The 13,746-nt window shown below is 37.8% G+C and overlaps 2 protein-coding genes across 2 annotated transcripts; both read left to right on the forward strand.

Moving 5' to 3' along the window:
- Positions 1-6,769: 6,769 nt before the first annotated feature.
- Positions 6,770-9,545, forward strand: hsd17b1 (hydroxysteroid (17-beta) dehydrogenase 1). The gene is made up of 6 exons (XM_079365849.1): positions 6,770-6,925; positions 7,120-7,281; positions 7,354-7,533; positions 7,690-7,783; positions 7,911-8,094; positions 8,784-9,545. Exons 1-6 carry the CDS (start codon positions 6,829-6,831, stop codon positions 8,937-8,939), a joined length of 873 nt encoding a protein of 290 aa, XP_079221975.1. The 5' UTR covers positions 6,770-6,828; the 3' UTR covers positions 8,940-9,545.
- Positions 9,546-9,967: 422 nt separating this feature from the next.
- Positions 9,968-13,630, forward strand: LOC306837957 (coenzyme Q-binding protein COQ10 homolog, mitochondrial). Its single transcript, XM_079365851.1, has 5 exons — positions 9,968-10,750; positions 11,459-11,611; positions 11,847-12,039; positions 12,424-12,525; positions 13,097-13,630. Exons 1-5 carry the CDS (start codon positions 10,647-10,649, stop codon positions 13,247-13,249), a joined length of 705 nt encoding a protein of 234 aa, XP_079221977.1. The 5' UTR covers positions 9,968-10,646; the 3' UTR covers positions 13,250-13,630.
- Positions 13,631-13,746: the final 116 nt, after the last annotated feature.

The following is a 13,746-nucleotide window of genomic DNA, read 5'->3' on the forward strand; positions in this document are numbered from 1 at the left end:
TTTAGGTTGAACAAAGTCACGCAAAAAATTATCTTATATAACCACGAGCTTATAATCATGCGTTTGGGCTTCCCTCCTCCTCTGCTCATATCTGATCCCTCCACAGAACGCTGCTTTCTAAACCCAAATTATAGGCCTAAGTAAGACTTAGTATGATAAACTGTCAGAATACTGTTAGTTGCCCCAGATAAAGTCAAGTGATTTGCTCTATAGTTCAGGATCGTGCAGCACAGCACGTCTCCCAGAGCTTTCTCTTGGCCTTTGCTCTGTCATTTTATAACTGAGCAACATATTTTATGATGTCTTCCACACAGATATCGGATAAAATTATTATCATCCGCAGAATACATAACCTTTTTGTTTCTTTCTATTACTTTTACACACAAACCCATTGTATCAGGAGGAAAAGCTCTGCACGAGAAAAGTGGAAAGATAGGCAAAGTTCTCATCTTTCATAATAAAGTGAAGGGCCACTGACATACCAAAATAGGGAGAGATGTCTGATAAGCACGTACAACAGTGAGCACAAGTACACTTAAGGGACTTGGCTCCTGGTCTTGGTCATTTAAGAGGAGGAAATGATGTTCTGAGGTGATAAAACGCAGATGGTCCTTTGGGAATGTTTTGTATCTGCATCATTAGCTTAGGCTGGGAAGTCATGTAGAAAAAGTACATTTACATAATCTACTGACTATTTACACGAAAAGCACCCTTGAATACTCTGCTCAAAAGTTTTTATGAGACGTATTATTCAGCTGCAGTTTTTCTATTTTTAAAGCAACATATACTATTCTATTCTAGTTATGAAGTATTCAAGTGTTCTTTGTATTTGCTCTTTCAAGTGGCAAGACATAATCAGCAACATTCTGGGATGATGTTAAATGTGAGAAGAGAGCTTTGAACACAATCTGACATTATGCCATAATTACAGCAGTTAGCGACTGTTTATAACCAAATATATGAGATTGTAACAAAAGCTCAAGAGTGTTTCTTATTTCTATATTTATTAATTCAACATTTCATCCAAAGCCAAAGAATCCTTATCTATTAAATTAAAATGAATAGCCTTGTTGTTGAAATGTGCTATATAAATAAACTTGCCTTGCCTTTAAGATAACATAGCACACAGGGCTCACTCATTTTGTTTTGATCAGTTAGTAGTTCATTGTATTTATTTTTTATTTTTTATTTTATTTTAAGTCCATTGGTTTTTGCATATAGTCCTCTGGAAAAGCTCTTATTTTCTATACGCTGAGAACCCTCTGATCAATGTCATCGTAAAGCAGAGTCTGTTATTCCGCATATCCAAGTTAACAAAACAAACAATCTTAATATTATTTATGTCATTTTTGTTTTGTTGCAGCTTTTTCTTTTTTCAATGCAGCGCCACCTCAAACGTTCGTTAAGAAATGTTCCAATGAGAACAACACAAAGAAGAACCTGACAAGGAATGTCAAAAATGAAGAAAGGTGACATTTGTGTCTATGTAGGTATGTGAGAGAAATGTCTGTTGTGGTAATAACAAGGATTAACTCTCAACTGTGGGAGTGGGGGACATCGTGGACCTGTGCTGAGAGCAGATGAAAAAGGGGGCTTAGGGAAATGTGATCCACGATAAGCATCAATTAGTGAGCGGGGAGAAAAAAAGCTTACAGTGACAGGCACTTAACAGATTTACATGCCAAACGTTTTATTGTGTTCTCAGGTCCTGGGAACTGAATGTTAAATTATTATATAAGCGAATTTTGGGATGGCGTGAGTTGCGATGTTATAATTTTCAAAGGTCATTGTCAATGACTAACATTCTGCCTAGACTTTAGTGCAGCTTTCACTTAAAGCAATCTTATGCAACCTGATGGATACAGTTGAATACCCTTATCTAGCACGGCAACATAACAAAGAATACAAAGACAAAATCAGGATTTTACTTTTCTATTCAGGTGTAAGCACTAAATATCTCATGTGTGCACATTTGACAGACTTAGAAAGTGGGTTTCTGTAGAATTTCACAATACAGACAACAGGAAAAGAGCGAATCAGATGAAGGTACTGGACTGCAAAAATGTTTCAAAAAAAGGTGTTTGACGAGATGTTTGTGTTTAAAGACATGTCACTTACCATCATGCACGCTAACACAATGCCTTCATAGCTACGGTCTGTCGAAACTCAACTGTAAACACAGGGTATCCAGGTAACCCTGTGGAGCGCCCGCTGATTACATCTGTGTCTGTGTGAAGGCAAGAGGACACATGAAAAGCGTTATTTACAGATGATTCAGACAGAGAAACCGAGGCCCACTAATGGAAAAAATGAAGAATTAATTTGGTGTCACAACTATGTGGGGTGAGAGTGTTAGTACCAAAACATGTCTGCATTCAGTGCCAGGTAAATACCAGTATAGCTGAGTCATTTGTCGTGCAAGAACACAACACCCATCAATTCATTTCACCACTTCACAGGTGAGGTAAGTGATGCATTGAGTGCCGGGCCTTCTCCGCCTGCTGCACCTGGAACAAAGACGAGTGCCAAGGAATAAAAGATTAACATTGGAATGTGTGTGTGTGGAATGTGAATATATTTATCATAAATTTGATTGGTTAAAGTTACCTTGTGCTTTTCTTCAATGCTTCACATTCCAGTGACCTATTTTTGATTTCCTGAACAACCTCAGTACTCTGATGTCTCAAACTTTTTTTTTTCCTTGCCAGACCAGAAAGTTGACCCCAGAAAACCTTAACTGATGAGATCTGCACTCACACAGGGCGACATTTTTTATTTTTTCTTATGTATGTTATCGAACAGTTGGATCTTGCAGAGGAACAAACCCCTGATACAGAGTTCAGATAATGAGTTTGTGCCTGTTAACTGAACTAAAGTTCCAAGCATGGCGCAGCTGCAGCAGGTATGCATACATGCGGAAAATATCCTGCTTTGTCCTGCAGCTAAAACCACCACGAGACATCATTTAATCTGAGCTAAGTACAGGTCAGGTCTAGTTTTTGGAGGTAGGCCTGTGGGACAGAACAATGTTGGAACGAAAGATCCTCAACTTTTTGGTGTACAGTATAGGTAAATTTCAACAAGACGTCAATTCAAAACTGATGCAACATTTCCCATGATAGAATCCATGCCATTTCCTGGAGCTCTAAATTTTTGTACACAAACCTTTCAAGATTTTTTTTCTTTATTTGTCAGGACAGTGGATAGTGTAGGATATGGACTGCAGCTTTGTCATTTATACTGATTTATGAGATATAGGATTTATTCATACATAATGATTAAATTAAATGTACTAAAATGGTTTCAGGAAATTGTATTCCATCTGAAATGAGCTGATTCTGCTACTTTGTTGGTGTGTTCAAAACCATTCATACTTTCCACACGTCCTCTCCTGTTTCAGCCGTGATGATTTTAACAGAAAGGAGCCAGCCGCACTTCCTCTATTCTACCCCGGTGAAAAATGCACTGTGCATTTCTCAGGCTCTCTTTGTCCTAACTCCATATTGAAGAATATTTCATCTGCAAAAGGGGGGAGTAATAGGTGCAGCATCTTTCATCAGTCAGCAGTTTAGACATAAAGGTATAGCTGCTTGTTTAGTTTTTTCCCCCCTGGTTTAAATTCTCAGTGGATGGGTTACACAGAACAGGCAGTAATTTCTATTGACACTGCATATTATTGTTTAACACTGAAATAAAAAAAATGAATATAATCCACAAGTAGAACAAAACCTGAAACGTTGTTTTTTTTAAGGTTTTAAGATAAGAAGGGATAAATAAATAAGAAATTGGGGAACTGAAGAGAGATCTGCATGGGCATGTCATGCAAGAAAGGAGCCACAAGTCGGGTAAACGCCTCAAATTAAAAAAAATTTTATTTCTAACTATACAGAGACCAACTCTGGTTGCTAGTTGCTGGTCACAGCAATTGAAGACACAAAACTTAATCATCCTGTCTTAGAATTCGGAACAAATTTGACCCAAGTTGCCGCAAAAGCCTTTTTACCCAGCTATAGCTGTTACTTGAATAGCGTGGCCAGATAACTTTTAAGCTGAAATGCCTTTAGTAAATTTGTCACGTTTTTAGCTTTGTTGATAGGTGCTGTGTAACGTGACATTTCAGCTCACCACATCCCTGACATTCACACGTCTGCCGCTGTTTCACTTCTGCTCATCATTCTCACATGGGACATCCTGTCAGAGCATCTGTTTCTGAAGCCACAGAAGTTGTTGTTACAACCTGCATATTGTGCATGCACCGTGCAGTCTTTACATGGTTCTGCCCTGAAAAGGTACATCCAACATGACCCACTAAGCACATAAATGGATTGACATTAGGAAAGTTGTTATTCTTTCTCCCTTAAAGCAGTATAGCAAACACTCCTGTCGTGCAGATACAGTGGAGAATTATACTTCTTCTTCTCATAACTTTTCAACTTGAGCTCCACATCCAAAAGATACTTCACTTTACCCTATAGGACACACTGCTGTGCAGGGGGGATGTTCTTGCTTATTTACAAAGTTATCACCAGGTCTTACAGGTCTGTTAACTCTCGGCTCATCCTGTCCAGGAGGTGTTTCGTGGCTTTTCCAGACCACTGTGCACCACCACTCAACCTTCTGTTGTTAGTTACTGAGCCAGGAAGAAACTGTAAGCCACGTGTAGCAGGAAGGTGCCCAACTGCACCAGACCATGGACCATAGACTGTAACATGCTGTCAGGATGGATACAGAGGCAGCTCAGGGATGAAGTACATCCCGTACCTCAGAGTTTTGTTTTGTTTTATGGTTGAGAGAGGAAGGTAGACCTAATCTGCATTTGAATTTTGTCCAAAATTAAACCAAATTAAATTATTTTCACACCATACACTCTAAAACATGAGTGTGTTTTATGTCCTCGACAGAACAGTAGAAATGCAATATCCATAAGGCCAGGCACTAAAATGTATTTTGCTCTGAAAAAGATAAGCATATGACATATATAACAAAAGGATGCACAGAGTATTCCTCAGTTCTGAGGTCAGATTTTTAATGCTTACTAATGGTATATTTGAAAGTGGCTCAAGGTCGGCTGTAATCTGTCCCACAGGCTCTGGGACAGCAGCCAAGCTGATGCCATCTCAATGGGAGGAACGCAACAAAATAGCAGGAAATTCCTACTTGGTTTACTCCCTCAGTAGAAGAAATTCTTTTAAATCAGGCTACTGAAATGGTCTTTTGACATGCCAGAAACACAGGCAGAGGAGAATGCTCCGTGGATAACGTGGAAATGCACAAAGAAAGCAACAAGGCATGAAAAGAAAGTTAGAGAGATGAGTTGTAAGACATGAGATCGACAAAGACATGACAGTTCACCATTAAAAACACCTATTTTTTAGGTCTTTCAACAAAACCAACAATAAACACAAATTAATTCATAACTAATTCAATAAAATGCAGTATGAACAGAAAGCGTAAATTTTGGATCTACACTCATATTATCATAGACTGTATAGCTCTGATAGATCTAAGATTACCTGAGGCTTTGTTGCCATCTAGTGAAAACTCTCACACGCTCATGTTGGTGTCTTTTGATCACATAAAATACTTTTCAGTACATGCCTGATAGATCCCTAATAGGACAAGCTTCTGTCGTTTTTTGTTTATTTTTTTGCTACCAAATATTCCAGTTTCCCTCTTTGTATTCTGTCTGTGCCTATTGATGTTATTTGCAGATTTTTGAAGTCTTTGTTTGATCAGTCAAGGATGGATGACAAGACTTATCAGTTAAATAAATTAAGTAAACAGTTTTCTTATTTACCACTATTTCTGATTTATTTGCATTGAAGTTTATTCTTTTTTTTTAAAAAATAATTATGTGTGAGGAAAATAATCTCAACTGGGACCACTGACTTGCAGAAATACATTTAGTGCTCAAAGAGTCTTTGAACTGAGATGGCCACACATTTTTTGCAATACTGTGTTTCTTATATACCTGGATAAAACCATCAGGCCTAGATTGCATCAGGCTATCACTTTTCTGTTGAACCTGACAATTTCTCTGTACACCACGCTGGAAAAAAGGACAAGAGCTCCAATTCTGAGAGTTTATGAGATGGCTACTCTGCGATTTTCCCTCCCGTTCTCTCAGAATAAGACCCACAAACCATCTTTTTCTTTTGGCTGTTTTCTGTATCATGGGCCGTTTGAGGTCAATGGAATTGAAGATGGCCTGTGTTGCACATTAAGACAGATATTGTGAAGTTTTGCTGCCACCTAGTGCTTATAGAACTTATGCAAACCATAGACTGTAAAAATATGCAAAAGCTGCAAACGAGCAGAGGGATTTTGTGTTAGGTGTAAGTTTTGTATGACTTTTTCAATTATAAAGATGCATAATAATGTAAAAAGGTATAAAATCTTTGTCTTGGACATTCAAGTCAATAAGCCTCCAATTTTATTTATACCCTGGTCTATATCATTGATGTCACTAACAGTTTGAAAAAGGCAAACGCAAAGGCAGAAATGTTTCCCCCACACACACACACACACACACACACACACCTACACACACACACACACACACACACACACACACACACACACACACACACACACACACACACACACACACACACACACACACATAAAAAAAACTACACAACAACTACAGACCATGGGAAAATTCTGGAAGGGATCAGTGTCTCTGATAATGGGAAATGTTTAGAGTTAAATGTCCTTGTGACAGACAAAAAATGAAAACACTGAGAAAAAGACATTACACATGATTCCATCTTGCCCTCTCTTTTCCAGTTGCTTTTCAGAAAGCAGAGCATCAGCGAGCCAGACTCCATGGATAAGAAGGTGGTTCTGATCACAGGCTGCTCCTCTGGCATTGGCCTGAGCCTGGCTGTTCGGCTGGCTTCTGACCCCAACAAGGAATTTAAAGGTACTAACAGCTGAAATCTACCAAAACATGCTCTTTAATTGTGTTCTCACTGTGAGGAACTTTTATTACACATAACTTTGAACTGAAACTTACACAGCAAACTGAGCTTTATATTGTGTTGTTAAAAATTCTGCAAGAAGAGAAAACGTTGAAAAGTAACATGAAAACTATTCACTATGTTGCTTTCTGTTTAGTCTACGCCACAATGAGAAACCTGGCTAAGAAGGAGCGTCTTTTAGAGTGTGTCAAAGGTCTGCACAGGGACACAATGGACATACTCCAGATGGATGTGACTGTCCAGCAGTCAATCCTGGATGCGAGGGACCGGGTTGTGGAGAAAAGAGTGGACATTTTAGGTATGTCTTGTGTCATTGTGTCATGTTTAAAATTATAATTTATATGTCTGAGCAAGCTTATCCTCGTCACAGTATGCAATGCTGGTGTGGGTTTGATGGGACCACTGGAGGTGCAATCCTTGGACTCAATGAGGCAGATTCTGGACGTCAACCTCCTCGGTACCATCCAGACCATTCAGGCATTTCTGCCAGGCATGAAGGCTCATGGCCAGGGCCGCATTCTGGTCACTGGCAGCACAGGAGGCCTTCATGGTGAGATAAGTTTATGGCTGAAGAATCTCTGAATGTCAACAATGATTCATCATTCAAAGAAGTTGCTAAAACATCAGTTGCAAAAATCATTGTGGGACTTGCTCCCATGCATGAAATTGCCAAAATAACCCATCTGTACTTCATGCTCCCTTGCAGGTCTGCCTTTTAATGAGCTGTACTGTGCCAGTAAGTTTGCAATCGAGGGAGCATGTGAGAGTATGGCAGTCCTCTTGCAACACTTCAATATTCAGTGAGTTTTTTTTTTTTCAAGTAATAGCGTTCACCTTTCCCTTCAGGATAGAGGCTATTGTAGTTAAAAACAATTAAACTGTAAATAATGATGAGGAGAGACTATTGACTGAATGCTCATCCTCTAGTGTGAGTCTCATTGAGTGTGGACCAGTCAACACCGATTTCCTGGTCAACCTGCAGAAGGCAGAGCTTGGGGATTCATCTCTCAAACAGGTTGATCCCCACACACTCAGCCTCTATGAAAAGTACTTGCAGCACTGTGGCTCCGTTTTCCAAAATGCAGCACAGGACACAGAGGAAATTGTAAAGGTATGTTGTGCCTATGTTCAATTAATCATATCTGCACAAGAAATTCAAAGCAAGACAACAATTCATTTTGTAAAGATCTAACCAACTTTTTTAGGGCTGATAACAATGCCATTATGTTGTTGTTGTTTTTTTAAGCATGTAAAAAGCATTATACTAAAGTCACAATCTCATATGACTGTCTTTCATTTCTTTGTATTTTCATTACATGTGTTCATTTTGTGAAAAGAAAAGGAATCCATATAAAAACACATGGCACTCGAAAAAAATGGCAAAGTGAGGCTTTGATGCTCATTTACATGCTGTCAAACCTCCATCACACCAGTCTGACATTGTAGCTTTTTTATATTAAAAAGGAATGAGGTTCACGAAAGTAGCATAGGAAGAAGCCTTTATTATATAGGCTACACTTTAGCTAGCAGGGTCGAAAACTGATAGATTTTTTGAGGTGAAGTTGAAGTTATCAGTCATTAGGGGGGGGTTGTACTATAAACCCAGCATTGTAGTTTGGACTCAACGTTCTCACCAAACTGAATGACACGTGCAGAACCTTGTTTTTCTGTAATATTATGTGTTATTGGTTGATACATCACACATCATCAGCACCTGCCCTAAACAATCCAGCCCTCTCCTCCTTAATCACACATCCTTGGTTCAGCTTCTCTCTCTGTGTTTTTGTTTTTGTCTCAAAGGTATTTCTGGATGCCATCCAGTCGCCCTGCCCTGCCTTCAGATACTTCACCAGTGGGGACATTCCACCTCTCACCAAACTGAAGATCACAGAACCCGACGGTCTGACCTACATTGGTGCAATGAGCAAAGTCATCTTCTCAGATGATGAACAATAATTTTGCGCATAAAGAAATAAAAACAACTACGACAAGTTAAGAAACACTTGCTTCAATTTTAAAAGTTAAATGCATGCAGGAAGATTAATGCCCTCTTTCGTATCACTTAAGTTCAAGGTTCAACGATAAAAGACGGCCAGCTGGAACAGCATCCATCCCTTGTGTAACAGTTGGATCAGCCTGTTAAATCCTTCTTCTCTTTCAGCTTGAGAGAGGTTTTTTGTCAAACTGTTACCTTTCTGACCTATATTGGGATCGAGTGAGACAGATCAAGCGCCCTAATTCAGGTCTGAAGATCCAGAAATGGATCCCTAGCACTGCCAGTTCTGTGAATTAGCCTACTGCACAGTACTTGGAGATTTCAGCCTTGAGGAGTCTTTAACAGGCTTTTAACTGCAAAACAGTATTTCAAGAGTTAGGTAAAGGATTATGTATAAAATATAAACTCTGTTTTCATTTTTTTGTTTTGTTTAGTAAACTATTGATTTCTGTTATTGATTAATGAGTCGTGCACTACTATGCTTTGAACCCAGTAACATTTCATTTAAATGATTACCCTATGGACAACCCCATGTACAATATGCTACTGTAGGAGCCTATATCATTCATCTTTTAAGCTCTAATATGCAGTTACATTGGATGTGACTTGACACATGTACCAGTAATACAATTGTTAACAAACACAAATCATGTGAAGAATACCTATACTATTTGATCAAGAGTTGTACTTAGACACTTGGTTTGGTATTAACTGTTTTGTGGTCTAAAAAGTTTTGGAGCCGATGCTCCTCGACCAAATTCCAGGTGTGTCATGTGCACAGCATGACCTTGATTTAGGTTGTTCTCATAGATTTGCTCACCCTTATGTCAATAATGCTTCTGCTTGCTTGCAGAAAATGTCAATTGTCAGTCTGAATTCTATTCGTAAGTCAAAGCTTCCTGGTTTTTAGTTGCATTTGTACCAATTGTAGTCTACGGGAATTCTTTGTTTCTAATTTTGAGTAAGACTGAAGAGATGAGCACTCAGCTAGCACATAGAAAGCTTATACAATAACAATACGACTAAGGTTTGTTTTTGTTTTTTTTTTAAAAAGAGGGCTTAGAAAATTGTACAGAGGCTTAAATTACATTAAATCAGAAATTAAACATCAACAAAAAATTTCAGTGAGAAAAATTACAAAAATTTACAAAAATTTCAAAATAACAAAAATTTCATTTTTTGTTACTAACATGAAGTTACACATCTGGTTCACTTTAAGGTCCTTTAATAAAAATAGTGCACCATCACCAGCATTGGTGAATTCAAGTGCATTTTTATTATAAAATATGATTTAATATAATGTAATATATTCAAGTGGTTGAAAACGTCTGATAAGACATCTTAGTCAGTCTATAAAACTTAAATACCTTAAAATTGCTCTTTTCCTTTTTCATGCGATAATATCAACAAAAACAAAATTTAAATAATAATAAATCGATCATTTGAGAATCATCCTTAAAGTATCAAGGTCAGCTTTTAAAGTGTAGCAACCTTTCTTTCTGATTGGCCAGATTAAAAGGCTCCTCCTGTTACGTCATTATAGTCCTTATTTGGTATGTCATGCAATCAAGAGCAGAGCAGGTGAAACTGCTTCTGCTGCCGGTCGGCTTGAAACAACCAGCGTCTCAAGAGGAATTCTACAAAAACGTTTGGACAGAAACTTCATCATGGCAAATAAGACGACCCCACTTCTTTTGAAGGCCCTGCTGGACATGTCCGAAGCACACTCAGTCAAAGTTGTGCGAGGAAACACTAGAATAACTAATATCAGGTGAGTCGCCAGGTGACACCTCCTCAGAGTTGCCCACAGGTAGGCCTATTTAGTTGTGGTCTTCTGTATACCTTTAGGCAACGTTTCTTCGATTGAAGTTTTTTTTTTCAAGTTTTAATTTTATAATATTACATTTTATTTTTTTTGTTTCACTTTTACTTGTTATTGAAAAGTAACACGAACTTCCTGTGTTTATGTAACGTGTGAGTCATCTTTACTCTCTTACTTTTGAAAATGGTAAAGCAGCCTGAAAGGGGGCAGAATCCGGCTAAATTTTCATGAATAAATTCATAAGAAATGCTAGTCTTCCCTTGTAGCTATTTTATAAATGAATGATCATAATTTTAATAAAACAGTTTTTTGATCGATTGACATTATCGGCTAAAATACTTGGGCGAAACTTTATAGTGTTAAGCACCCTTACACTAAATTTACTGGCACATTAAAATTAAAACCATTGACAATTTCAAATCACTGCTTAAAACCCACCTCTTTGCTTTGGCTTCTAATACAAACTGAGCTTGACATTTTTTAATAGTGTGACTTCTGCCTGTACAGCACTTTGGTCAACCAAGGTTGTTTTAAATGTGCTCTAGAAATGAACTTTGATTGATTGATTGAAAATGAATGCTGACTTAGTAAACCACAAATAGTTTTTCTACATTTCCCACAAACTCATGCTTTCAATATAAAATCTCTGACCATTAGACGTTTGAGTTCCTCTGGGGTCCTGGTAGCTAGAAGAGCCAGCTTGCCTCTCTGCCCAACCATCCCCACCATCACAAGCAGCCGCAGCTTCATCAACCTGGCTGCATCCATCAGCACCCGCAGGATGGAGTACTCTGAATGCCGGACATTAGGGTGAGTCTCATTAGATAATAAACAACACCACTGAAATAATTAAAGAGGATGTAAAACAATAAAACCTTTCCCCTTGTAAAGTAAATGAATAAATAAAATGTGTTTAGAATCCAAAAAGTGAACATTTGCTTATTCAAACTAAAATCAAAACTAAATATATTTAAAAACGATTTGATAAATAATGTTCTGTAATAAAATGGTACTATTATCTCATTGTTTGTGACTTTGTGTCCAGGTATACTCCACAGCAGATGTACGATTTGGTGGCAAATATTGACCAGTACCATCAGTTTGTGCCCTGGTGCTCAAAGTCACGGGTCATGAAGGGACCAAATGGTCATGCCCTGGCAAAGCTCGAAATAGGTTTCCCCCCCATTTTGGAGCGCTACTCATCTGAGGTCACTTGCATCCCAAACCACCAAGTCAGGGTAGGTCCTAAATACTTTTAATGCTTTTGTTCTCTAAAAATGTTTTTTTTTAATTTTATTTTATCAAAGGCTTCAGTGAGAGGAGCTTCCACATTCTGTCTGTCAGTTTCTGTGACTTCCTGCTTGTTTCATCACAAATTCATTTTTAATGTTAAAGATTGACCTCCTTGCTAGTTCACTGAATCACTGAAAGAAAATTCTTAATAGAGAAACTTAACGATTTGTCTTTTTTTTTTTTTTTTTTAAATGTCATTTTGCTGAAAACTTTTTCTGTAATTCTTTAGAGAATAGAGATTAAAAAAATATCTCTGGCTTTTTACCCAGGGTGTAATCAATGTGTGTTTTCAGTTGATGATAAGAAATGTGGAATTTGTTTTCAAACAGGCTGTGTGCACTGATGGGTCCCTCTTCAGCCATCTAGAAACAGTATGGAGGTTTGCTCCTGGAGACAAAGGCATTCCAGATTCCTGCAAAGTGGACTTCTATGTAAGTGCATACAAACAAATATCTCAGCAAATCAGGTTTTTATGTCCACAAACTGGACACAAATATTTGTCTTTCTGCAATGAATCCATAACATTAAATAACCAAAAACAACTGAACAACTTTCTCATTGGACTTGGGATCAGATAGTGTGCTTATAACATCTTGTTCCTTTGTGAATGGATTACTCACTAAAAGGGAGTGCTGAGTAAAATCTCATTATGCTCTAAATTTAGCCTTGTAGCAGACTAGTGTCTGAGGTGGCCTGAAATAGCTGCCAGGCCAAGAACAGTGTTAAAGAGCTGCTATCAAGGGTTTGACTTAGATCAGCTCTGAGTCAGCCAGGAAATGGTTTACTTTCAGTACAGCATGTTGAATAAACTGTCCTGATTATCCAATAACTTTCAAAGACATTAAAATGTGATTTACATCATGATCGTTCATTTTTATTTCGATTGCGATCTTTTGAACTGACAGAATTGTGGGTCTATCTTCAGATCCTTTCTAGAAACCTGTAGATCATCAGGATAAAGACACTTACAACTTGTTCTTCCTCTTCTTGTGTTCTCTGTAGGTGTCATTTGAGTTTAGATCTCTTCTGCACTCTCAGCTAGCGACCCTGTTCTTTGACGAAGTGGTGAAGCAGATGATCAGTGCCTTTGAATCACGAGCCGCAACACTCTACAGTAGCCAGCAGGAGGCATCATTGAGGAGGCGGTCAACATGAAGAGAGCACTTTTACCTTCTCACAATAAACATCCACCTGGAACAAACCGTTCTCTCCCAACTGTCATCACTGGTCATAGATAGATAGATAGATAGATAGATAGATAGATAGATACTTTATATAGGCATTCAATCTTCTATTTGCACAAACTCTTAACCTTGAGTTGCTTTGCACTTTGAATATATTTAAAACAATTAATATAAAGCTATAAGATAATTTACATCTCTTGTATGTATATATTTATTTAAGGGAAATTAATAATGTATGCGTAGTATAATGTACAGACTCCACTGTATATTAATTTAAAAGAGTTATGGGTTCTTTCTTGTGAAGCATTTTATTTTTTTGGTGGAATTAAAAGGCTCTACTTTTGTAAAACAATGTCCTTGTTTCATTGCATATGCATGCATTGTATTTCTCTGTATTTTATTTTTTATACACGACAAGTGACTTGTTCAGACATGAAGACACATGGATTCCCTGTTTTTCCTAGATCT

The sequence above is a fragment of the Symphodus melops genome (genome assembly GCF_947650265.1).
Source record: "Symphodus melops genome assembly, chromosome: 17".
NCBI classification, from domain to species: Eukaryota; Metazoa; Chordata; class Actinopteri; order Labriformes; family Labridae; genus Symphodus; species Symphodus melops.

Excerpts from the sequence above, each read along its gene's own strand:
- hsd17b1 (XM_079365849.1), top strand. The coding sequence starts at position 6,829 with ATGGATAAGAAGGTGGTTCTGATCACAGGCTGCTCCTCTGGCATTGGC. Across the intron at positions 6,926-7,119 it reads CCCCAACAAGGAATTTAAAG|TCTACGCCACAATGAGAAAC; the intron begins GTACTAACAGCT and ends CTTTCTGTTTAG. Across the intron at positions 7,534-7,689 it reads CAGCACAGGAGGCCTTCATG|GTCTGCCTTTTAATGAGCTG; the intron begins GTGAGATAAGTT and ends GCTCCCTTGCAG.
- LOC306837957 (XM_079365851.1), top strand. The coding sequence starts at position 10,647 with ATGGCAAATAAGACGACCCCACTTCTTTTGAAGGCCCTGCTGGACATG. Across the intron at positions 10,751-11,458 it reads ACTAGAATAACTAATATCAG|ACGTTTGAGTTCCTCTGGGG; the intron begins GTGAGTCGCCAG and ends TCTGACCATTAG. Across the intron at positions 12,526-13,096 it reads CCTGCAAAGTGGACTTCTAT|GTGTCATTTGAGTTTAGATC; the intron begins GTAAGTGCATAC and ends TGTTCTCTGTAG.